At 35.4% G+C, this 25,195-nt stretch overlaps 1 protein-coding gene and 1 non-coding gene across 5 annotated transcripts; one reads left to right on the top strand and one right to left on the bottom strand.

Moving 5' to 3' along the window:
* Positions 1 to 3,277: 3,277 nt before the first annotated feature.
* Positions 3,278 to 3,350, bottom strand: trnav-uac (transfer RNA valine (anticodon UAC)). The gene has a single exon. It is a non-coding gene; the product is annotated as a tRNA-Val (tRNA).
* A 335-nt stretch (positions 3,351 to 3,685) lies between these two features.
* Positions 3,686 to 24,013, top strand: st6gal1 (ST6 beta-galactosamide alpha-2,6-sialyltranferase 1). 4 transcript variants are annotated; one of them, XM_051677781.1, is made up of 9 exons: positions 3,990 to 4,067; positions 10,474 to 10,680; positions 10,955 to 11,326; positions 11,656 to 11,920; positions 12,119 to 12,216; positions 12,675 to 12,776; positions 13,271 to 13,445; positions 14,050 to 14,334; positions 16,141 to 24,013. In XM_051677781.1, exons 1-8 carry the CDS (start codon positions 4,056 to 4,058, stop codon positions 14,325 to 14,327), a joined length of 1,509 nt encoding a protein of 502 aa, XP_051533741.1. In that variant the 5' UTR covers positions 3,990 to 4,055; the 3' UTR covers positions 14,328 to 14,334; positions 16,141 to 24,013. The 4 variants fall into 4 exon arrangements, with proteins under 4 accessions (XP_051533743.1, XP_051533741.1, XP_051533740.1 ...); XM_051677783.1 differs by lacking the exon at positions 3,990 to 4,067 and adding an exon at positions 3,686 to 3,865 and having other exon boundaries at positions 14,050 to 24,013; XM_051677780.1 differs by having other exon boundaries at positions 14,050 to 24,013.
* Positions 24,014 to 25,195: the final 1,182 nt, after the last annotated feature.

Below are 25,195 nucleotides of genomic sequence, written 5' to 3' on the forward strand. Positions count from 1 at the left end.
CACAAAGAAATTACAGTGGCATCATTATATTCTGGATGCAAGAACAATAATGAAGCCCTGCACTATTTAGCATTACTTTAGCACCCCCTCCTAGCAAAATGACTTTACAGGAAAACAGCTATGGGACACCACTGGATCGAACTCTTTGATAGTGCACATAGATGTTTCCCCCTTCAACAATATCCACATGGAAAGTTCCACTGGCACTGACCGCAGTGAAATAACTAGATAGTTATAATCAGTGGTGGAAAGAGTACTGATTTTTTTTTTTACTTAAGTAAAAGTACTGCTACTGAAGAAATAATTAACTTGAGTACAAACAGAAGTACTAAGAAATATTATGACTCAAGTAAGAGTAAATAAGTAGTTTGCCCAAAACTACTCAAGTAATTACAAGTTACTTTATGAAAATTATATTATATATAGTATATACGCTTTCATTTTTAGAACACAAAGCCATTTTTGTTCTTGAAATAAACATATGCTTCCTTTCACCATTTATTGATCAAAAATACTGCCAAAATCATTAATCGCAAATTATTATTACGATTTGAAATAATTATTTTAAGTGGTATTTATTCCATTTTTTTCTTTATCAATGATGGCAAACTTATACTGTGTCACCTATTCCTTACAAAAGCATTCTAAAGTGCTAATATGGTACTTAAGAAAATGTTCTTATTATTACAACAATTGAAAATGGTTGCGCTTCCATACGGAAATCACAATACAGTGGATTTTTTTCCCATTTGCTGAGGTACTGAGTTCTTACAAGTTGCTTTACACTTGCAAGTCAAATTTTGGTTTTAAAAATAGGCAAAAAGAAACACATTTCTCCTGAAATTCAATTTTCTCCTCTAAAAAAAAGTCTATTGTTTTTATAGAGATGAAGGCTATTCCATGCATTACTGTTTTGAAAAAAAAAATCTCTAACCAGAATAGAGAGGGAAGTGAACGGCCAGGTGCACAGCAAAAAGACAAGTAAATCACAGCCTCTAGTTTGAGAAACAGACTCCTCACAGGTCCTAAACTAGCAGCTTCTAAATGCCAAAGATCTGCATTGCTGCAAGAGGATACTTGGACAAACTGAACTTTTTAAGAATACATTTATTTAAATAGAAAAAGCCATTTGTAACATTTTAAATGTCTCTAAATCATCTCTAAACTACATATTGTGCATTGTGATTGAAACACTTTCCTATTTCAGGTTTATTATCATTCATGTATGTCCAAGTATTTTATTAAGTTAACATACTGTACAAAACTAATATAATGCATAATCATAGAGGAGGAAATGTATCCTCTATGATACTGCAGCAATTCTCCAGATATGGAATGAGATTATTAAGCAAACTGTTATCAACTCCTACATGCCAACTGAATAAAATAAGGCAAAAATAAACATTTCACACAGTGTTTAGTGAGAGATATGATTGATTCAAGCACTAACAGTGGTTGTTCTGTATATGTATTATTGTATTACAGTTGTAATAACAGTCTTAAATAACATTATGGCTATTTAACATATTGAGATATTATAATTAAGTACATTGTAGCATTTGGTTACATTATGTTTTGTGATTTCTCATATATTCTTTATGTAACATCCATCCCTTGCGCACTTATGGCTACTAGCGGGTGAGGCTTTTCAGACAGATAAACAGCAGCACAAGGCAGGTAAGTACAGTACAGCACCGTGAGCGAGAGTGTTACCCACTAGAACAGTTTTTCTTTTTAACAAGAGGGGCGAACAGTTACGGAATTTAACGCGGGAGTACAATACCGAACTGATGCGGATTGATAGAAGCGGAGAGCCCGTCTGTGTGCGTGATGGTGCGAGGAACCGGACGGCGGGGGGAAAAAATGTTTGTCAAAAGAAGATCGCAATATATATAATTGTAACTATATCAGATATTATAAATAAAACACGGGAACTCGTTGTGTGGGCATTTTTTTGCCCCCATATTTTGAATTTCTGGATATTTTTGTCAATTTCGGTGGCATTTTTGCCCCAAGTCCCGTTAATTTCCGACACTATAGGCATTGTATCTTTCTAAGGTATATAAAAAGTTTGTTTTAGACATATAGTAGCAAATAAACAAGATATCCCCGCATATATGTCAAACTACATTCTGTTAATGCTTGACAGTTAAAACTATAAAAACAAGTGAAGTTTGATCAGTGGTTAAACATGTTCATACGGTTCCCTCGTACCTGATTGAATGGCTCCTTTCCAGAATAAAATGAAATATGCAGAAAATCACTGTATTACATTTCTTGTATTGTGACATGGCAGAAAGTCTTGAAGAAGCTAGAGAAGAGAGGACACCAGCGGCAGTTTATGAGAGCTGCTGCACGGCACGTTTTAGTTTGTAAACAGATTTAGCGCTTATAACTTTCTTCTTCTCACAGTTTTGTTTTGAAGTTCGTCTCAAGACTTTTTGCTCGAAATACAGACCCGATAGTAAGCAACACGGGGCTATGAGAAATTCTCCGGTAAAAGATACCTTTGGTTCTTTCTAAATGCAAAACAAATAAAAAAAATAAAAAAATCTGTTTTTGTGGACAACCGTCTAATAACATCTTTAAGATCACTATTCAAGTACCAAATATTACGACCATTTTACAGGGGCAGACTGGGAAGAGAAATTGGCCCGGGGGTGTCGCTGTCCTTTTCTGCATATCGCGGCGCCATTTTGTGGCCCTTTCTGCATTACACGGCGGCCCATTTCAGCTTAACACAGCCCATTCGGCCCCGTTTCGCGGCCGCCCCTTCGGGAAAAGACCCGATTCTCCCGATGGCCAGTCCGCCCCTGCCATTTTACGTCACGTGAGGATGTAGCTCAGTCACTGGTTCAATCCTCAGAATCTCCAGTTTCTTTTTATATAATAATCTTACTCTAAATACACTATACACTAAATATGATTTCACATGTTATGTGACAGACACAGCCCGCACTGTACTACAAAGGGCTTTGGTCTTTTCTATAAAACATTACTCATTCCTTCATACTTCCCTCTATCTACATATCTCTATTTACAAGTTCGTGTTGTCAGCTGCGAAAGAAAAAACAACAAAGTGCATCATAATCTAAAGTAAACTTGTGTTGTGTCGTGGGCATAATTGATAATTGCTCCCCAAAATGAGGAACTGGATGTTTATTTTGAGTAGCATTTTACTATGTTATCGCAAACGGTCTCATGATAGAAAAAAAAAATCAAGTCACTAGTTGGAGAGAAAAAAAAGAAAAAAGAAAGAAAAAAAATACCAATTCTTTGGTTCCACTGGGGCTCGAACCCAGGACCTTCTGCGTGTAAAGCAGACGTGATAACCGCTACACTATGGAACCCCTGTGTTTCAGGCTGACCCATTAGTATATAGTAATACATGACAAAATCAAGCTTTGACAAGTATCACGTTTACTCCGGCATGTGATATTCACTACAGTGCTGCTTTTATTTTAGAAACGCTATTAATAAAGACGCATTATGCGCCGGACAGAGCACGGTGCATAAAAACGAACAAATTGGAATTTCAGGTTAAATGCGTCTGGAAAAATTTTTTCCTGCATTGAATTGCCTTACTTTCTTCTGATCCAATCAGATCTGTTCTGGGTGCACATCTGTGCTTAGTTTACGAATGTAACTAGCAGTAGTGAAATGATAAAATGATAAAGCAGCATTCTCAGCCGCAGTCGACAAACAGTTCTGCTCCGCCTCGACATCAGATTCAATCATCAGCGCACTTCTCAACGCACCCGCTGCCTATAATGCAGTATATAAACATGGCGGGTTAGCAAACATGCATCAGCTTGACAAGACCATCTTTATATAATTATCATGTCGTAGAGGATCTCTTCGAAAGGTAAAAGAACAGAAAAAATCCTTTGACAATTTCTTATCGTTGTAATGTAACATACTAAGGCATTATACATGTAGGTTTTGATTTATACCCATAAAATGTAATTTTACCCATAAAATATCAAACAAAATATCAAGACTTGCGACTGGAGTAAACTGATTCATCCAAACAAGAGAACAGCCACCAGAAGAATATGAGATACAAGGTAGGCGTGCATATTATATTTGCCTCATCCACGCAGCATCATACCTCTCCCATGGAAACAGACATTAGCCTCACTGCATGCTCTCGGTTTATTAGAAATTTTCATCCAAACAATAATGCTATTTTTAGTCGTAGTTCAGGTTCGGGTGAAGGGTACATGTATTATAAATGCAATTAACCATCAGGCGCAGCATTGTCTCTTATGAATACTGTAAATTCAGTTTAAATTGGCCTATTTTTCAGGTTACAGTTATCGACCCGCGTGCTATGTAAAAGAGAATGCTTATTTCTTATCGGTACCCTTATGTCCCGACCAAACTTCATTTCTGAAGGCCGTATTTGTATATATACATATATTTGTATATGTACCAACAGGATCATTACATTATTTTAAATGGTCAAACTAACAATAGTAATTAACAATTAATTATGTTTTTTATTCTGTCACCATAGATTATGCTTCAAGGGGATAGTTCAACCAAAAATGCAAATTCTGTCAACATTTGTTCCAAACACCTGACGTTCTTCTGTGGAACCCAAAATATGTTGGGCAGCATGTTAGTCTCAGTCACCATTCACTTTCATTGCAAAGTTGTTGTTTTTTTTTTTAATAAGTGAATGGTGACTGAGGCTGCCATTCTTTTTATGTGCTTCATGGAAGAAAGTCATACAGTGTTTAAACAACACAAGGATGAGTAAACGATGATAGAATTTTCATTTCTTTAATGCATATGCACTTTAAAAATTCACTTATTCACACTGAATTTTGCAGCAAATAAAATGAATGATCTTCTTTGTAAACAAATACTACACAAGGCTTAATGACATGAATAATAGTATTTAAAAAAATACAAAGCTTATTATTAGAAGACATCGCTCAAAATAACAGAAACAATTTGTCAGAATAAACTATGAAAAGCATATGATAAAACAAATCAAAGCAGGCCATTACGTTTTTAAACAGCTGTATTTCTTATGTGTACACTGTAAAAACTGACTTTAAGGTTTAGTTGTATCAACTAGCTTTTTTGAGTTGACACAACTCAAATTTCATGGCAACTTGGTAAGTTTTGATTCTGTTAACTTGTTCTTAAATTGGATTAACAATCGTATTTGCCATTTCAACTAACTTAACAAAGTTGACTGAAAAAGCATTGAAGCATGAATAATTCATGAGGTTAGCATTGTAGGCTTAGTTTTTTTTTTGCAATTTGTGGACTTTATTTGTGCTGTTTTTGTTGTTTTTGTCATTACTGTTAGTTAATAGTTGTGTGGTGATGTTAATAGCTTATTTTTTATTTATTGGTGTTTATTGAGTGTCAACATTACTGAGCTTTGTATTGAAAACTCTGTGCCTCCCATTCAAACTATTGGATGTCCAGCCTTTGCTGGTATTCATAAAGTTCTTTAATCAGAAGTTAAACATCAAAACTCTAGGTGCTGCAATGCATCCTGGGTAGCATTGTGTCACAATATTAAAGTTATTTGAACAAAACCTGTTAAATCCAGATAACTAATAATAAACAGTTTTGTGAATGGATTTAGTTGTCTCGACAAAACTTCTTAAACTGAAAGAAATTGATATTTTTTGTTAATGTAACTTGACTGAGTCAAAGCAAAAAGAGAACTAGCTTAAGTTGAGTGAACAAATGTTTTTTTTTAAGTGAAAGCTGCATCATACTCTATGAGCATGTTTACATGCACACCAATATGCTGTATTGCACACCTCAAAATTCAGCTTATTTAAAAAATCCAAAAAGGAAACAAAATGGCGTTGACATGAGATTTGAAATAATTGAGTTATTCTCTGCTTTTCACATCAAAAAGACACATTCACACAACACTTGCGTACATTGGATAAAGCGATAAGAACGGCAGTAAAGTTGTTTTCATGCAAAAATCAACCTGTGTCGACCAGTTTATTCTTAAGCATTTATGACTTTACAGTGATAAAAGAAAGACGTTTATTGCATTTACATGACCACACACATTCTTAGGTTACTAAGCGTAATAAAGGTTAAAGTCTGCCATTCAGTACTGTCGTGTTTATATGAAGACATTCAGTCAACTGGTTGTGGTTGTCTTGTTCAGTGTTTCCCAATATTTTTGCCATAAGTACCCCTACAGCAATATCAGAAAGACTCAAGTAACGCTTCATCGACACAAAACCAAAGATGTGTATCAAAGGCTAAATATCATTTTTATATATATAAATAAAGAAATACAATTTATATATAAATATAATTTATGACATTTATTTATCAACAAAACCAGGCCAAATGAGCTGTGAAATGCATAATTAGAACAGACTAATGCTGTTAATTATACAGAGCAGGGGATCTTCTAACTTAGTACACTGGGAAATATTAATTTTACCAATTTTATTTTATCATTAGTTTTTAATACTTTTGGTAGACAGTATATTAACATGTTAAAATAATAAACATGTAGACCAAAGTGTGTGTGTGGGTGTGTGTGTATATATATATATATATATATATATATATATATATATATATATATATATATATATATATATATATATATATATATTATACTGTATGTATGTATATACAGTATAGTTAAGTTTTTTTTTTTTTTTTTTTTTGTGTTTTTGGTTTTCCTGTTTCATGCTATTTTATTGTTTGTACACTTCTTGATCTTTTGTCTCTTATTTTCATACGTTGAAATGTAATCCACACTTATGTATTATATTTCACTGCATGGCACTTTATGTTTTGCAAGTTAAATGTTAAAACACATAACTGAATATCTTTGATGCTTTCTTTTGCATTGATTTTCAATATAAATAGTGCAGAAATCATGCCACAATTACATGTAATCACCGGCCTGGACAGACATGGGTAGTGTGACCGAGATTACAAGCTTTTCTAATAATAGCATGATTTCTTGATTGCTTTGCTCAACAGACTGGTTATTTCAGTTAAGTATGCACATTAAGTCATGTTCTAAACCAGTATGATGAATGACACAGGTCCATCTACTTTACATCAGTTAGCCTGTTTAATTGCCAGTAATCAACAATGCAATATCTGTTGTAGCTTCAAAACAGAAAAGAACAGAATAACAAAAGTAATTTAAGGCTTGATAATTTATAATCTCCCATAAACATGTTTTTGACTTAAAAATGAATCTAAGACATTGATCAGACTGTAAAATCTTCTACGACCATGGTACTCAACAGGCATCTTTTTGTGGCCCAGGTGATGTTGTCATCACATAAAATTATTGAATGTGTATTCATTTTGCGGTGTCACTTTTGTAGAGCATGTACGGTAATTTTCAGTATTTAGAAAATGCTGAACCGTTAAAGAAAGAGAGAGAGAAAAAAATGATTTAAACTACAAATCCACGAATATAAATCTGTTTATAAGCCACGTTATATAACATAAGTGCGGAGTCAGTCAGCACGCGCGCGTTGATAACAATTTGTGCGTGCTCTCATTCAGTTTAATCATGCACGCGCTGAGTCTCTGTTCTACGGAAGCCCTGAACCGCATGTGGAAAAACAAATTACGGTGAAAAAAATAAAAAAAAAATAATTTGTGTCTCAGTTCCTTCCTAAGCCTAAGTCTTACATTTTTTTTCTCTCTTCCTAAATTTTTTTTTCTTTTCTTCAAAAAAATGTTTTTTTTTTCTCTTCAAATTTTTTTTTCTCTAAAAAAAAAAAAAAAAAAGAAAAAGAAAAATTCTCTCTTCAAATTTTTTTTTCTGTCTTCAAAAACATTTTTTTTCTCTTTCTCTTCAAAAAAATGCATGAGGTACCAGGTGCTACTATCAGTAAACAAGTAATCCTATGCTTTTAATGCTTTCTCTGTTGCTATATACAGGTGCATCTCAATAAATTAGTATGTCGTGGAAAAGTTCATTTATTTCAGTAATTCAACTCAAATTGTGAAACTCGTGTATTAAATAAATTCAGTGCACACAGACTGAAGTAGTTTAAGTCTTTGGTTCTTTTAATTGTGATGATTTTGGCTCACATTTAAAAAAAAAACATATGGAGAGATAAACAACCTGCCCTCATACCCCCACTCACACACACACTCATGATAATAAACACCGGGGGACGAATAAATAACATTACACATAAAATACAATGAGGCCTCCCTGAAGAAAAGAAACCCACAAGCATGTAAAACAAATAACCCAACAACAAAATGTACTGCTGGCTTCCTAACCCGCTACCGGACGTGGGATACAGCATTCGTAGAACACATCAACAGCGGCCACCTAAACCTTGAGTTCAAGATTACCCCGAAGTCACAAATAACCCCTCCCAATTTACTCATGGCGTTTTCGCAATAACAGCCAGCCCACATCCCAGCACGGCAGCTCTGGTAAAAAAATGAACAGTACCAAAACCCCCCTTAACTACAGAAATCATTATACTTCTATAGCTTCATGCCCATACTGCTAATACAAAACAGGTGTGTGTAGCCTACTATTCTTCCCCCCGGCGGAACCCGGGGAGCGATACTATAGGTGATTCCTCACCCCTCACCAATTTGTTTGGGATGAGCATTTTACATCGGCGTAACTGTCTAGCTCATGTTTAGACAGACCAACAATATTTGGATATTTATTTGACATTCTTCATCTTGGACAGTGTGTTTCAAATGCATAGACAACTTGTTATATTAAAATATATTATTATAATTAAATTCCACCATGGAAGTCTGCACATGACATCCCTGTTCAGTCGCGAGGATTTAATTTATAAATGATCTTTTCGTTTAGAAAAGATTACTTACAACAATATTAACATTACCAGATGTACCCTGAACACTTCAAAAGGACAGACATAATAATAATTTCCCCATGTTTCCCGTTTTCCTCAGTACATTCCTTCGCTTCCACCATGTAACACGAGCAAACAGCATAGATGGTTTAGAAAGACCAACAATTTCAAACAAAAAATAACTCCAGTTGTTACACGACAACGAATGCCTAATTAAACATATGTAACCTGATTGTGTCTTAAGGTTTGCAAACCCTTAAATAAATAATAATGTATTATTCAGCTATATAGCAACAGAGAAAGCAATAAAAGCATAAGATTACGTTTACTTATAGTGGTACCTGGTGGTCAAGGTTGGTACCGCATGCATTTTTTTGAAGAGAGAAAAAAAAATGTTTGAAGAGAGAAAAAAAAATTTGAAGAGAGAAAAAAAATGTAGGAAGAGAAAAAAATGTAAGACTAAGGCTCAGGAAGGAACTGAGACACATTTTTTTTTACATTTTTTAAATTTTTTTTTTTTTTTCCACTTTGCGGTTCAGGGCTTCCGTACTCTTCCACACCTGCTCGTCACTGCCATAGCGCGAATCAATCGAGTCGCGGGTGACAGACGAACTCCGAGATACATGCTCGTTGCGAACAGTAATAACAGGAAAAAACGGTAATCCTGCAAATAATAACGGACATCTAATCCTAAATGCTTAAGTTTAGTGATTTGCGTTACTTACCTAAAATAACTCTGAAAAGAGGGTAATAGATGATGTCTCATTGAAGCGCTTTTGGAGCTAGTATTGGACACATGTCTTGGTTTGAGGACACTGTATCTCTTGTGTGTGTGTGTGTGTGTTCATTTCTCAAAATGTACATTTTAATTGTACATTGTCATTTTTTAGAGTGGTGTATTCTGCTGCAGCATATGTACTTGTAAAAGTGTGGATCTTTTAAAACAAACAAAAAACATATTGGCCTATATATGATTATTATAATAATAGTATATAACAGTTTTTATTTATTTTTTAAGAACCACACTTTTACAATAATTTTTACATATATCTATATATTATGTTTTATTTTACTTGTGTTAATGATGTATGCCCATGATGTATTAAATAGCATGTTCTGCTCGCCTCATTAATGTAAAAAAGTAATTAAAATATGTTTTAATAATAAAACATAAAAAAGTGCGGCCCTTGAGGCTAAAGGTCTATGTGGTCCGACTGTCTATGTGCCATGAAATTAAATTAAAAGTATAATATAAAGTCATTTAAAACACAGCGTCACATATGGTTTCTTTAGGCCATGCATCTCTAAAGATGCATTTTTTTCCACTAAATACAAACAGATGGTCAAGTTTAATCTACATAGTGGAGCAATTCCCTTGTGTATCAGAACTCACCCGTTCCTTCCTCTAAGACTAAACTGTGTGCCGCAGTTCACTAGGACTTCAATACACTTCTGAAAGTGTTTCAAAATATTTTTCTAACATATGAACAACCTTTCTTAAAATCTTTTGCCTTCAACTGACTCTGTTGTTTGCTTCTACGTACAGTAGCTCCCAACACCTTTTGGATGATGTCATCCACAACATTACCTTTGAAAAGACTCTACTCCTTTAATTTGTCTTAATATTGTCTGTTTCTTTACCCAGATCCCAGGGGCTGCCATGGATCGTGTTAGCGTAGTTTGGCGGTTGAGGCGTCGTGCCCGTCGAGGAGCCCTGTGCATGGCACTGTTCTGTATGACTATGGCTCTTCTATACACAATCTGTGCTGAAAACAGCATAACAGTTACAGATGCCATTTTCGGGGTGAAGGCAAGAACTCGAGCTCAACCACGAACACACGCTGTTGTTAAGGTATGTCAAGTAAATTTACTCTGCATTCTGTTATTGAAATAGGCTAAAAGTACAGGGAGACTACGTAATTAAAGGAATAGTGTACCCAAAAATTACAATTCTGTTATTTACTCACCTTTGGTTTGTTCCAAACCTGTATGACTGACTATTAACGTGTTAATGTGTTTGGTGTATGCAGTTCATATTTGCCTAGACTTCTGCATGTTGTCTCTATTAATACCCTATCTAAAAAATATATATATTCTCATTGAATGTGCCACTGATTATATTAAAGGTATTGCGGGGAACAGGAGGATCGAAGCCCATTTATACTGACCCTCAAAAGCTCCCAGGTGTCATTCCTGGAGATCCTCAAAAGCCTATTCCTATCCTGTCCTCTGTCAACTACTCTGTGGAGGGCACTTATAAGGACCACAACCTCAGGGGCAAAATAAAAGAGCGTGGGCTATTTTACTGGCTTCTGGCCCAACCGCTGAGACGTGCTCTGGAGACTATATTTGGAGGGCGACGGAGAGGAGATGTGGGTGCTGCAAATGGGGATGCTGTTGTTTTTGGGCCTAATGGAGCACTCGGAGAGGTCTGGAATGATGAGATGTCAACCACCATGCTGGGAAAAAGGCTGAGGAAGGTGGTACAGAACTATCAGGTGAGGAAAATTGAAAGGCATCAGCCCTCCTAAAAGTCTTTACTATATGAAAAGGCAGCAACCAATTGCAAGGTTTGCAGCTACTGCACAGCAAGGCACGAAGCCTCCGCAGTTAATCCACTTTACATAATACTCTGGGGATGTACTGAAAGCTCTACTGCATATATAAATATGAAATGACAAAATCCTACATCATGCAAACTAAACTATTACTTGTCTAAAACTTATAGTCTTGTTAATGGCAAAACATTTGTCCAAATAAAAAAAAAACTGGGTCACTGGAGAATTATACAATTTCTACTGTCACTGACATTCTTCTTTCATTTCAGGCAATGAATAAATATGGGGTCCGGTACTCTGGACCTGAGGGTGCAGCACATCGGTCTAAACTTAGTGGCCCTGAACTTCTATGTCAGATAAATGAGATGGTGCAGATTGCAACTATAACACCAGATATGGAGCCATTTGCTGAGTTGCCCTGGGCCGCTCAGTTACCTCCACGGCCACTGACCTCTGACATCGGCCCATTCAAAACCTGTGCAGTGGTATCATCTGCAGGTTCTCTTAAAAATTCTGGATTAGGGAAAGAAATAGGTAATCCCTAAAGTCATAAAGTAATCTGGACCTGTTTCTTTGGTCCTGAAATGTACCCAATACATTAGTGTGCTATTTGTAAAAAAAAAAAAAAAGATTCATTTGTTAATGAATTAACTATGAATGAATTAAGAATTAAAATGGTTTTGTTTATATTATTACAAACATCAACATAACTGAAAACTTCCTGATTTCTAGATGCTCATGATGCAGTGATAAGGTTCAATGCTGCACCGACTGCAGGCTTTGAGAAAGACGTGGGCTCTAAAACGACAGTACGTCTGATCAATTCCCAGGTATTTCTTTACCTTTGCTTAATGGGAGGTTAAAGTAATAATACACTCAAAAATGAGCCAGGCCTAGATGAAAACTTTTTTTTTTTTTTGGCATTTTCTGTGCTGATTTTTCAAGGAAATTCTGCAGAAGGGATTTAAACAGCAAAATCTGTTAAAATAAAGAGTATTTCACTCTTATTTGTAGCTGAAATTGGGCAAAATATTTAATAAAAATGCAAGGGGTAGAATATGCACAGAACGTTTATGAAGGAAAGACTTGCCGAGTTTGCTGAGAAGTTCTGTGTGTGCAGATACCATCTGGGTCTGCGTTTGACTTATTTTCTTCCGTGGGCATGGGCCATTAAAACAAAAAACATAGGTAGATAACTAGTTTGGAATGACATGTTTGAGTAAATACAGAATTTCAAGCAGTACGAGTTCAAAAAATTAAATTTTTTGTTCTTTGTATTGCATTATAGGTAATGGCATCAGAAGACCACCATTTCCTCTCCAGTTCTTTGTACAGTACAGGAATTTTAGTAAGCTGGGATCCTGCCCCTTATTCCTCCAATCTACATGAGGTATGAACTCACCATTCCCCTTACTAGCATTGCTAACAACAATTTGCGCACATTTGGAAAATTCATAAAATTCCAGGAAAACTGCTTATTGGTTTTCCAAGTTACCAATTACTTTCAAACCAAATTTTCCATTAAATGCACAGGAAAATTCCCAAAGCTCTAATTATAGATTTACTATGGTTTTTGTACTACAAAAACAACAGTACCACAAGCCAATCTTCGTTAGTATAGTGGTGAGTATCCCCCGCCTGTCACGTGGGGGCAGACCGGGGTTCAATTCCCTGATGGGGAGATGACTTGCCTTTTAGCTGAACAGCACACCCTTTCAAAACATTTTCACTAATGTATGTACTGTAGGTGCTACAAATGCTATATTTAAGCAGGCAAAATGAATATCAGAAGGCCATGTAGAAAGTTTTAACTAGAGAAAAAGATAAACAATTGAAATTTAACATTTCTCCAATGACTTTCTAACTTTTTTGTGTTGTCTGCAGTGGTACAACAAGACAGATTACCCAATATTTAAACAGTATCAGCGATATAGACGACTACACCCTCAACAGCCATTTTATATTCTGCACCCACGAATGGAATGGCAACTGTGGCAGCGAATACAAGACAATATGGCCGAGCCTATACAAAAAAACCCACCCTCATCAGGCCTGCTGGGTAAGCTTGATTAAGATTAAAAAGTAAAGCAATCTTGTATGACATGTGGATTCAGATTTAACCCTTATGAGCAAGTAGAGGTGCACTCAGTAATTTTTATTTTGTGCTGGATGTATACTGACACCTATTGGCATACATGCAACATCACACAATCTGTTTTCAGTTAGAGATGACATTTTACAAATACACTACTTGCAGTCAGCTATGATTCATTTATTCCTTAAGCAATACTCTCAAATAACAAGGGTACTACTGAGATAAAACAAGTGGTATTTAGCTGGTCATGTGATCTTAGTTTGGGCCCCCATGAGGCAACCTGCTCCATGTAAAATGAATTGATTATTACCAATACGAATATGACTGGGGGCATCTTCACATGCAAGTGTACATGATTTTTAAAAAATTTCTGAAGTTGATTCATTAATGTTTAAAGCTTTCTTTAATAAGGAAAAAGTTCTGAATGCACCTTCAAGTAAACTGTGTTGTTGTTTCTACAACTGGTATTGTTCTAGTTTACCATGAACAACACATTTTATTTTTTTATACCTTCTGACCAATTGAGTGAAGAGTAAGGAATTTCATCTGCCTTTCACATCAACTGTAGGCACAATTCTAATGATGTCCCTGTGTGACGTGGTACATGTGTATGAATTCCTACCCTCACGACGGAAAACCGAGCTGTGCCACTACTACCAGCAATTTAATGATGCCGCATGCACCCTAGGAGCCTACCACCCATTAATGTATGAGAAGAACATGGTAAAGAGGATGAACCAGGGCTCTGACCATGACATCTATACACATGGCAGGGTCACACTCCCAGGGTTTATAACACTTAACTGCACTCGTAGCTCTACTTCCAAGACTCTGTCAAAGACATAATCTGAAGGTACTTATCTATCTTTTTGTACACTTTCAGAATGTAATGGTAAAATGGCTGCATGATTCATTCTACAAATGCAAGTACTCAATCTGGTCTTTGAACAAGACCAGGAGTCAGTTCACTGCTGCCATCTAATCTACAGCCACTAGCAGGTCACACAAACCACTGATGTAAAGAGAACTCTTGAGTGCCATGGAATTTTACACAAGACAAATGTACAAACACTAAATCTACAGTTTAAGACACTTCCTCATTATAAGACAAAATACATCTCTTTAAAAGTAGCCAAATAATCTCCATCCATACAAGTGTAGCAAGTAAAGCTTATGTCCAAAGCCCCCCTGCCACTTTCTTAATGTGGCTTTCAATGTATGCAACCGCAATCCTGACAACTAGGGGTGTAACAGTTTATCGTGCCACAATACATCGTGGTTAAAAAATGTGACGATGCGCATTGTGGTGATAGGATCGTTTAAAAAAACCCCCATATATTTATATTTTTTATTTTTACATCTGTTCTGTACAATTCGCATGACGTCTTACACCTACGTCACACGGGCATGCAAATAGAAATTGCTTCATTGCACACTAGCTGTCGTGTGTTGTACGATAAGTTCAGATACGATGACCCAGGTGTCAAAGTCTGCAGAATTAAACCATTTTAGATGGTTTCGCCCTCACCATGTAAGTGAATGCACCTTTTCGGCACAAGGGATCAAATGTCCATTTGAAGCGTGAAAGTGATCTAATCTGCATCAGAAAAAATTTTACGTTTACAGAGGTTTAATGATAGTGCTGTATTAATCTAATAAATATAATGCTGAATATTATGTAGAATAATGCCATGAGGGAATATAATCCTAATGTCTGATTTGATTTCATCAGTAAAATTAGAGCCTACATTATTTAACTGAATAAGCAAGAACTTCCATTAAAAATTTATTTTTAAAAGAATATTTTAGATAAAATTAGTGACAACACTATTTTAGAAAAATACAATATTAATTTTACATATATTTTAAATGTTTTTAATCGGTGACAGTGTGAAAGCATATGTATCTAACATAATTCTGTATTTTCAGCTAAGCTGAATTATTATTTCCATTTGGTGTCACCATTGCCCTGTGCTGAGCTTATTTTTAGTCCCAATACATCTCTGATGGATCATTTAACACTAATAAACATTACAGTTAGTTTAATTTTACTAGTGAAGGAACTGTTTTGCATGTCTTAAAAGGAATTAAAAAAACAACGTGCCCCACCGAGAACAAACCACATTATAGCGACCACGAGGAGGTTACCCCATGTGACTCTACCCTCCCAATTTGGTTGCTTAGGAGACCTGGCTGGAGTCACGCAGCACGCCCTGGGATTCAAACTAGCGACTCTAGGGGTGGTAGTCAGCGTCTTTTACCACTGAGCCCCCGATTCAGGCTTTGTTTAAAATATCGTGAAGCGAACTGAAAATTCAGTATCTCAAACCGAACTGAATGGTGAGACGAGTGAATCGTTACACCCCTACTGACAACACATAAAACACACAATGGTAAATCTGTTTCCAAAACCATTTGTCAACACTTACACACACACCTCTAGCTTACTAATACTTTAAATCAGTGTCTTTTAGAAAACTATATTTCAAGGCCTGGAGATCTGTATGCATTCAGTAATGACACTGTGACATGCTTTCTATCATAGCAGTCTGTAACAAGTCATGTGGCTTTTGGAGAATGTCCTTGCATGCTTTACTGAAATTGCACTATGTCATTCCTTTGGTGAACTTTATACCTATGGTACTTTTGTTGTATTTAGGGATTTGATGAGAAGAAAGTTCATTGTGGATAAGGAAAACAAAGAAAGTGCATGTTTGTCCTGTTTTATACAGATATTAAAATCTTCATTTAAAATGTAATTTGAATTTAAAGGAATATTCCGGGTTAAATAAGTCAAGCTCAATTGACAGCATTTGTGATATAAGCTGATTACCACAAAAAAAAAAAAAAAAAAAAATTGACGACTTTAAAAGTTCCTCCTTTCTTTAAAAAAAAAAAAAAAAAAGCATAAATCTTACAATGGGAAAAAAGGCACTTACAATGGAAGTTAATGGGGACAATCCATAAACGTTAAAATAATCACTATTTCAAGAGTATATCCAAAAGACTAAAACAATATGCCTGTTAACATGATTTTAGTGTGATAGAATTGCCTGCTAACCTTTTCTATGTAAAGTTATATCTAGGGGTGTAAATATTAGCACTTACTACGATTCGATTCCATTACGATTGTTTACTTAACGATTATGATGTATCGTGTAATTTGGTTACTAATTGATTGTAGAACAATTCATAATTTATTTTTTTTTTTTTACATTTTTACTGCATGTTGTTTATTTAGACAGCACATACATGCACAAGACTTGAGCACTAGAGGAACAGATGCATTTAGGACTAAGGAGGTTTGGCTTATTATAGATCTGATATGAATAAAGGATAAATGAATGCAACATGACGTGATTCAAGCACACATAAAATGTAAATGTATGTAAATCATGGAATAAGAATTACAGATCTGCTTATGTAACGTTAACATTTATTGCACCAATAATTACAAATGAAATGTGCATTCAGATAAGGCCCATCATTAAATCAAGCAGGATCATAGAATTAAAATCTATCTGTTGTACCTGCAAGTTCCCTATTCCTTCAAAGGGAGAGGCAGCAGAGTGCCTCTGCTTGTAAAGCACATTTACAAGAATGTTTTATCTTTACACGGCTGCCACGTGTCATCGACTAATCAGAGATAACTTTAATCAGCCGACATTTTGCTTTTAACTGGTTAGTTCCCTTCAGAACAGTCTGAAATTGCTCCCTATTCTCTATATAATGTACTATGTGGCATTCACTATAAAGAGTGAACAGACTGAGGGATTAGCTAATGTACATTTATTTAGGCTGTGTTCTATTCAAGGTTAAACAATTTTATGAAGAAATAACACACTTTATTTAGATATAAAGCAACATAAACATAATATATCATAATACGCAAATTGTTATGAATAATAACACTGCTGCATCCATCCATCCACTTACCCGCTTATCCTATGCAGGGTCGAGGGAGTAAACTCCGCTGCATGAACTTTCTTCATTTAAAGCTGAAGTGTGTAATTTATGCAGTTCTAGTCCTGCCGAATTAAATAGCAAATAGGGATGCACCGAAATTTCGGCCGCCGAAAATCTGAACAAAAACGTATTCATTAAAATCAAGTAACAGAGACACTGACATGTAGAAAATGCAGCGTTTATGCGAAAAGATGAAAACAGCAGCTAATGTTTAAATATAAATTGGTAACAAGATTGTGCTTATAATTGAGTTGCGCATCTGTACAGTGTGCGTATGTGTGTGTTGACACAAACAAGCGCAACAGCACAAAAACACTCAAAGGAGTTTATGAAAGCACACTGTGGTGAAATTTAAAACGCAAACGTACATTATGTTGGTATTTGCCTTACCTAGTTGCCTAAAGTCTACATTCCCAAAAGTAATGAAGCAATCGCTTTCTTTTTTTTTATATAAAATTTTATTGATTCAAAAACAGGATTAAAGAAACAGAACATACACAGAATCAAATTATATCAAATTATATGTCCCTCCCCTGAACATTTGTGTACCCAGGACTTTGCAAACTAAATTCTGGACTCTCAACCAAAACTCTTGAATCCTAGGACAATACCAGAAAGCATGGGTTATATCTCCATCCTCCAACTGGCATCGCCAGCGGGTGGGTGTATCTTATAGACCAAGCCTAAATAATCTGGAGGGAGTCCAGTAGAAATGGTGTAATATCTTGAATTGCATAAGGTGAACTCTAGCATCTCTGGACATGATTAACATTTTTCAAAATCCTTTCCCACACCCCATCTTCCAATATCAAATTCAAATATTTTCCCCATAACCTCTTAAGAGATGTTAACACCCCATCCCCAAGATTCTGGATCAATAAGAAATAATACGCTGAAGCTTCATGACCTTTTCTAATAGCAACAAGCACCACCTCAAGGATATCTGCCACTTTAGGGGGCTGCATACTACTCCCAAAGGTGGTACAGTGTAGATGGCGCAACTGTAAGTACCTGAAGAATTGAGATCTAGTAATCCCAAAATGTTGAACTATATTTTCAAAGGATCTCAACACTCCACTCTCATGTAGGTCACCTAGCGTATTAACCTCCCTCACAATCCACTCTGTCCAGCAGAAAGGGGACTTATTAATACATAATTTGGGGTTCAGTTATATGCTCGAAGCAACATTTAAATAAATGTCCAATTTAAACACTCAATTTTGTCCATACCGCGTGCAAATGCGAGCAAAAACACCGCTTGCTGTCTCGTGCAAACGGCCAAATTCAAAATCGCTTTTCGTCTGAAACTGGACCAGTGAGTGACACTGTCACAGATAAACTCAGTTTATTTTTTCACACACACAACAATACAGACAATATGGATAATGGACTGATACAAGAAAAACTTAGAATAGGAAGGTATGCTTTTGTTCTTTGTTCACAAGTCATTTATTAGCACTTTTTAGGGTAAATATTTGCTTATGTTAGGCAAAAGTCAGTTTATATATACAGTATAAACTGTTTATATTAGTATATACATAAATATACCATATAGATACTAGATAATTATTCCAAAGTCTAATAGAATATTATATATATATATATATATATACACAGTACAGTGCAAAAGTCTTAGGCACAAAAGATGTTTCGCAAAAACATTTGTCTTAAGATGGTTATTTATATCTTCAGCTTTAGTGTGTCAATAGTAAATATACATTTTAGACTCCCAAACATTCCTTTTGCAAATAGAATAGAATAGAATAGAAGAACAGGGAGTCTAGCAACAGATGACATGTCCCCCACTAAACATCGAGTAGGATTACATGAAGAGATTGAAGCAACTGAGACAGCCTAAATAGACTGTGACAAATTCTCCAGGAAGCTTGGAACATCCTGCCTGCCACCAACCAAGAAAAACTGTGTCTAGGTGTACCAAGGAGAATTGGTGCAGTTTTGAAGGCAAAGGTGGTCACACCAAATATTGATTTAGATGTTTTATGTTTACTGGACTTTGTATGACATTAATTGATAAATGAAAACTATTTATGGAATTATTTTTGAAGACATCCTCACAATGCAAAATTTTTCACAAGTGCCTAAAACCTTTGCACAGTACTGTGTGTGTGTATATATATATATATATATATATATACTAAATATAAAGCATTTTCTGTTTTCGGCCCGGTGTCTCCAGGATTTTCGGTTTCGGCCAAAGTTTTTTATTTCGGTGCATCACTAATTGCAAAAATAAATAATATTTTCAAAAAGGCTTTTAAATTACGCCCCACGTCTGCTGTTGACCAACACAACAGATAGTCCCACTCCCAACTCACACCATTGGTTGAGTCAGTGTTGTTGTGTAAGGTCTAGACAGGTCACTCAAAACAGAGTAAGTTTTTATAGCACCATAGAGACATGATTACAGTTTTCAAGAAAATTTGTCTATACTGTAAATGCCTTAATTGTAGCTGTCTCTGATAGAAGAAAGTATGGCATCCGTTGTGAGAAGGCTTGTGTAATCAGAGACGGACTCTGTATCACATAAGGTATTAATGTAGTAATGATTATCGATTCTTTAATTCTGTAATTGATGCATAGAAATTTCTTTGTCTGATCGATGCTTTAATGCATTTATTCGCCCCTACTTATATCCAATTTTACAACTTTGTTGCCATGACGAGGTAATGCCGTAAATCCTAAAACTGCCTTAAAAATGATTTCAGTTACTTTACAGCTCAAATAATACAAGCATTTAACAGAAGAATTAATGTACAGTGCATTCAGAAAGTATTCAGACCCCTTGATTTTTTTTCACATTTTGTTATGTTGCAGCCTTATGCTAAAATGCTTTAAAAAAATAATAATAATTCACATCAATCTACATTCCATACCCCGTAATGACAAAGCAAAAACCAGATTTTTGATAACTTTGCAAATGTATTAAAAAGAAAAAACTGAAATATCACATTGACATAATATTCAGACCCTTAACTCAGTACTTGTTTGAAGCACCTTTGGCAGCAATTACAGCCTCAAGTCTTTTTTGGGTATGATGATACAAGATTTGCACACCTGGATTTGGGGATTTTCTGCCATTCTTCTCTGCAGATCCTCTCAAGCTCTGTCAGATTGGATGGGGACCGTCGGTGGACAGCCATTTTCAGGTCTCTCCATAGATGTTCGATTGGGTTCAAGTCCGGGCTCTGGCTGGGCCACTCAAGGACATTCACGGAGTTGTCCCTAAGCCACTCTTGCGTTGTCTTGGCCGTGTGCTTAGGGTCATTGCCTTGTTGGAAGGTGAACCTCCGGCCCAGTCTAAGGTCCTGAGCATTCTGTACCAGGTTTTCATTAAGGATATCTCTGTATTTTGCTGCGTTCAGCTTTCCTTCAACCCTGACCTGTCCCCCAGTCCCTGCCGATAAAAAACACCCCCACAGCATGATGCTGCCACCACCATGCTTTTCTGTTGGGATGGTATTATGCTGGTGATGAGCGGTGCCTGGTTACCTCCAGACATGATGCTTGGAATTGAGGCCAGACAGTTCAATCTTCATTTCATCAGACCAGAGCATCTTGTTTCTCACAGTCTGAGAGTCCTTTAGGTGCTTTTTTATATGTCTTGCACTGGCCACTCTGCCATAAAGCCCAAATCAGTGGAGTGTTGCAGTGATGGTTGTCCTTCTGCAAGTTTCTCCCATCTCCACACATGATCTCTGGAGCTCAAACAGAGTGACCATCAAGTTCTTGGTCACCTCTCTTACCAAGGCCCTTCTCCTCCGATTGCTCAGTTTGGCCGGGCGGCCAGCTCTAGGAAGAGTCCTGGTTGTTCCAAACTTTTTCCTTTTAAGAATTACGGAGGCCACTGTGCTCTTGGGAACCTTCAGTGTAGCCAAACATTTTTTGTAGCCTTAACCAGATCTGTGCCTCGACACAATCTTGTCTCTGAGCTCTGCAGGTGGTTCCTTTGACCTCATGGCTTGGTTTTTGCTCTGATATGCATTTTCAGCTGTGAGACCTTATATAGACAGGTATGTGCCTTTCCAAATCATGTCCAATCAATTGAACTTGCCACAGGTGGACTCCAGTCAAAGTGTAGAAACATCTCAAAGATGATTTAGAGAAATGGGATGCAATGGGAGCTAAATTTAAAGTCTGAATACTTATGTCAATGTGATATTTCAGTTTTTTTTTTTTTTATAAATTTGCAAAGTTATCAAAAATCTGTTTGTTGCTTTGTCATTATGGGATATGGAGTGTAGATTGATGTGAAAAAAATTATTTAAAGCATTGTAGCATAAGGCTGCAACATAACAAAATGTGAAAAAATGAAGGGGTCTGAATACTTTCTGAATGTACTGTAAAAAGCTTCACATTTCTGCCTTTAAAGTCTTCAAAAATTGGACCCCATTCACTCCATTTTAAGTGCCTCGATTTTTGCTTTTTTAAAGGAGAGACGAGTCTAAATAATTGTTTGTGGTAATTTACATTACGCCATAAATGCTGTTGATTAAGCTTAACTTGTACTGAACCCGGAATATTACTTTAAGCCCTTGAAACATGAATGCATACATGCGTTTGCATTTTGAGGAGCAACCTCTGTAATCTGCAAAGGGTGTATTTTTTAATTCTTATGTTAAAGTTACTGTGTTTTGATTTAAGAGGACATGCATATGTATCCCGTCTATTTCTATTTACTTAAGCAAACAGATTACAATATGTAATAATTTGAATATAAATATTGCTTCAAGGGAAGATGCCATTGGGAGTCCTGAATTAATTTCTGTGTAATGAACATCCTTTTAAAATTGACAGAGAAGGGTCTTAAATTTGGACTGCAATTTGAAATGATTTTTTTGTTGTCTTTTTATTCAATTCTGATAATTGTATGCATGCTCATTTATTTTAATATTTCATTTGTAGCATTCAGCTGATTAGTATTATGATGTCAAAAAATTGCTTTATCGGATTGCATTTCAAATAGTATAATTCAATAGATGAACTTTGTCATGCCTTGCATGGGTAAACCAATCCAAAGCAATTTAACTAATCTGGACTATGCACTATAAACAACTGACAAATGTATATACATTTTATTTGTATCTGGTACATGTATCTTTCTAAATGCAAGAATTAGTTTATTTTTTATTTTTTAAGAATTTTCCCTTTAAGCATTCTGTCAGTATTGTGATTAATTATTTTATTAGGTATACTCCTTGTTAAAACTCAATTACCAAAGTTGCTGTAAACATTATATTTAAGATTATTTCAAATTAACATCAGGACTCCTTGGACTGTTGTAAATGTTGGGAGCATACTGCAGTAAAAAAGATTATGACTAGGTAAAACTTTTATGCTTTTTGGATGATATGCTCTGTATTTGGATGACATCAAATGTCCTTCACTTACAACAGCCACTTCACCACACTGACTATTATTAAAGTCACTAGATCACTTATACATTTATCTAAATCCTGCTTGATATATGGTTCACAAGTTTAGGCTATTACTGAGTGGACGGGTGGGTCAGTTTAGTGTGCTCTAAAAAGGAGTGTATGAACTTTTCAAAAGAGCAAAGGGCCTTTACATGCCATTTTCAGGTCTAGTGCTGTTCTGTTACTATATATAATAATGTGTGTATGTATGTGTGTGTATATATATATATATATATATATATATATGTATGTGTGTGTATGTGTATGTACACTTCCAGTCAAAAGTTTTGAAACACTTGCCTGAAATGTTTCTCATGATCAACTCCTTCAATACTGTTTAAAAAGCATCCCAGGGTGATACCTCAAGAAGCTGGTTGAGAAAATGTCAAGAGTACATGTCTGCAAATTCTAGGCAATGGGTGACTACTTTGAAGATGCTAAAATATAACACAGTTTTGATTTATTTTGGATTTTTAGTCACAACATAATTCCCATAGTTCCATTTATGTTATTCCATAGTTTTGATGACTTTACTATTATTCTAAAATGTGAAAACAAAAATTATAATAATGAATAAGTGTTTCAAAACTTTTGACATATATATATATATATGTATGTATATGTCTTATTGTATATTCTATATATACTTTATTTTCTATTCAATTTTTATTTTATTTTTATTTATTTTTTTATTATTTTTTATTATTATCTTGTTGCTGTATTGTATTGTTGTGCACTGAAAGCTCCTGTCACCAAGACAAATTCCATGTATGTGTAAGCATACCTGGCAATAAAGCTGTATAATATTGATGTTGTTTTAAATTTTTGTTTAAAAATGTGTTTTACTGCTCCATGCAGTACTGTAAAAGTTTAAGTGTAGGATGTTATGTGATAAATCCTAAAATGGCAAAGAAAACCCTGTTTCTTACACGTATACACTAAATACTATTTTCCTTTAACTAGAACTGAATGAAAATCAAACATCAATAAGACCCTACATGTACATATTCTAAAATGACATTGTATGGCTCTTGGTACATTTGGAAATGAACCACAAATCTGCCTGTAATATTGGCACTTCATTGCACAGATCTGTAAGGATTAGTAGATCATTAAAACAACTATTGCTTACATTGTATTTTTGTCACTTTCTTTCAGGGTTTGAGAGGTTCTCTTCTATTTTAGGTGTTTTATATTGTGTATTATGAATAGAAAACAGGTAATAAAGATTTGGTCGCCCTCGCAGAGCTGTATAGCTTCTTTTCATCAAGATCTAACATGAGAATAAGAATGGTTTGGTAGAACGTGTACATGTACACGAAAATCAATCTGAGTATCCAAGATCCTCCTAAACATGTACACACAATAGAATGTGGATGTTATGCACATACAAAACAAAATGTACCAGTCAAATACTATACTAGAGTAAAATACCAGTCCATATGACATAAGTAGTTGTACTTGCATCAGTGATCAGACACATAGAGTTTGTATGCACAGAGCAAGGTTCGACTGATTAGGTGTTAACAGAACATTAATCTTAATTTTGCTGTTTTGTTCCATTTACAGTGAACTCCTGAACAATGTCAGATGCACAAGCCTTTCACATGTAGTTTTCTTTTAGGAGTTCCAGGTAAGTGGCTTTAGTTAAAATAGACTGGTCCTCTAAATTAGAATCCATTGTTTTTTAAATCTTTTAACACTTTAAAAGCTTTGAGTTTTAAAACTAAACTCTAAAAAATGTAGTTACTTCTCCATTGAGGTGTATCCATTTCAGCCATTATCAGCTGCACAAGACTATAGAGCTCCTCGTTAGTGTAGTGCTAAGTATTTGGGGATACTTACCACTATACTAACGAGGAGTGACTTGGGGAGTTTTTGGTGGGTTTTTGGTTTGGCTGGAATATAAACCACAAGTAAATCACCAAATAGTCCTTTGAAAATGTTTAATGTTTAGTTAATTGAAAACTGGAAGGTCTAAGAAGTTAATAAGATATTTATCGAAACATGGCAAAGCTGCCGTGTAAGCAATTATCCTTGAATTTGGTAAATTTGCCAAATGCACGACCATTGTTCGCTATGCTAGAGAACTGGTGCTCACATATCAGAGTATTGTGAGCACAAGATCCCAACTCTCTAATAAAATCCCTGTATTGTTCAAATAACTTGACAGGAAACAGTGGTGTTCTGATTCCATTATGAAGCTTTTGTGACTGTTTGTCATATGAACCTTTTTCCAGTTAACAATGCTAAAGAAATACTTGGGAATATATCAGACTCACTTTTTTTTTTTTTTAGAGTTCACACAGGAGG

This window comes from Myxocyprinus asiaticus, chromosome 38 (genome assembly GCF_019703515.2).
Source record: "Myxocyprinus asiaticus isolate MX2 ecotype Aquarium Trade chromosome 38, UBuf_Myxa_2, whole genome shotgun sequence".
NCBI lineage: Eukaryota > Metazoa > Chordata > Actinopteri > Cypriniformes > Catostomidae > Myxocyprinus > Myxocyprinus asiaticus.

Coding starts and splice junctions, on each gene's coding strand:
- st6gal1 (XM_051677780.1), top strand. Junction 11,327..11,655: donor AGGTGGTACAGAACTATCAG/GTGAGGAAAATT, acceptor CTTTCATTTCAG/GCAATGAATAAATATGGGGT. Junction 12,217..12,674: donor TACGTCTGATCAATTCCCAG/GTATTTCTTTAC, acceptor ATTGCATTATAG/GTAATGGCATCAGAAGACCA.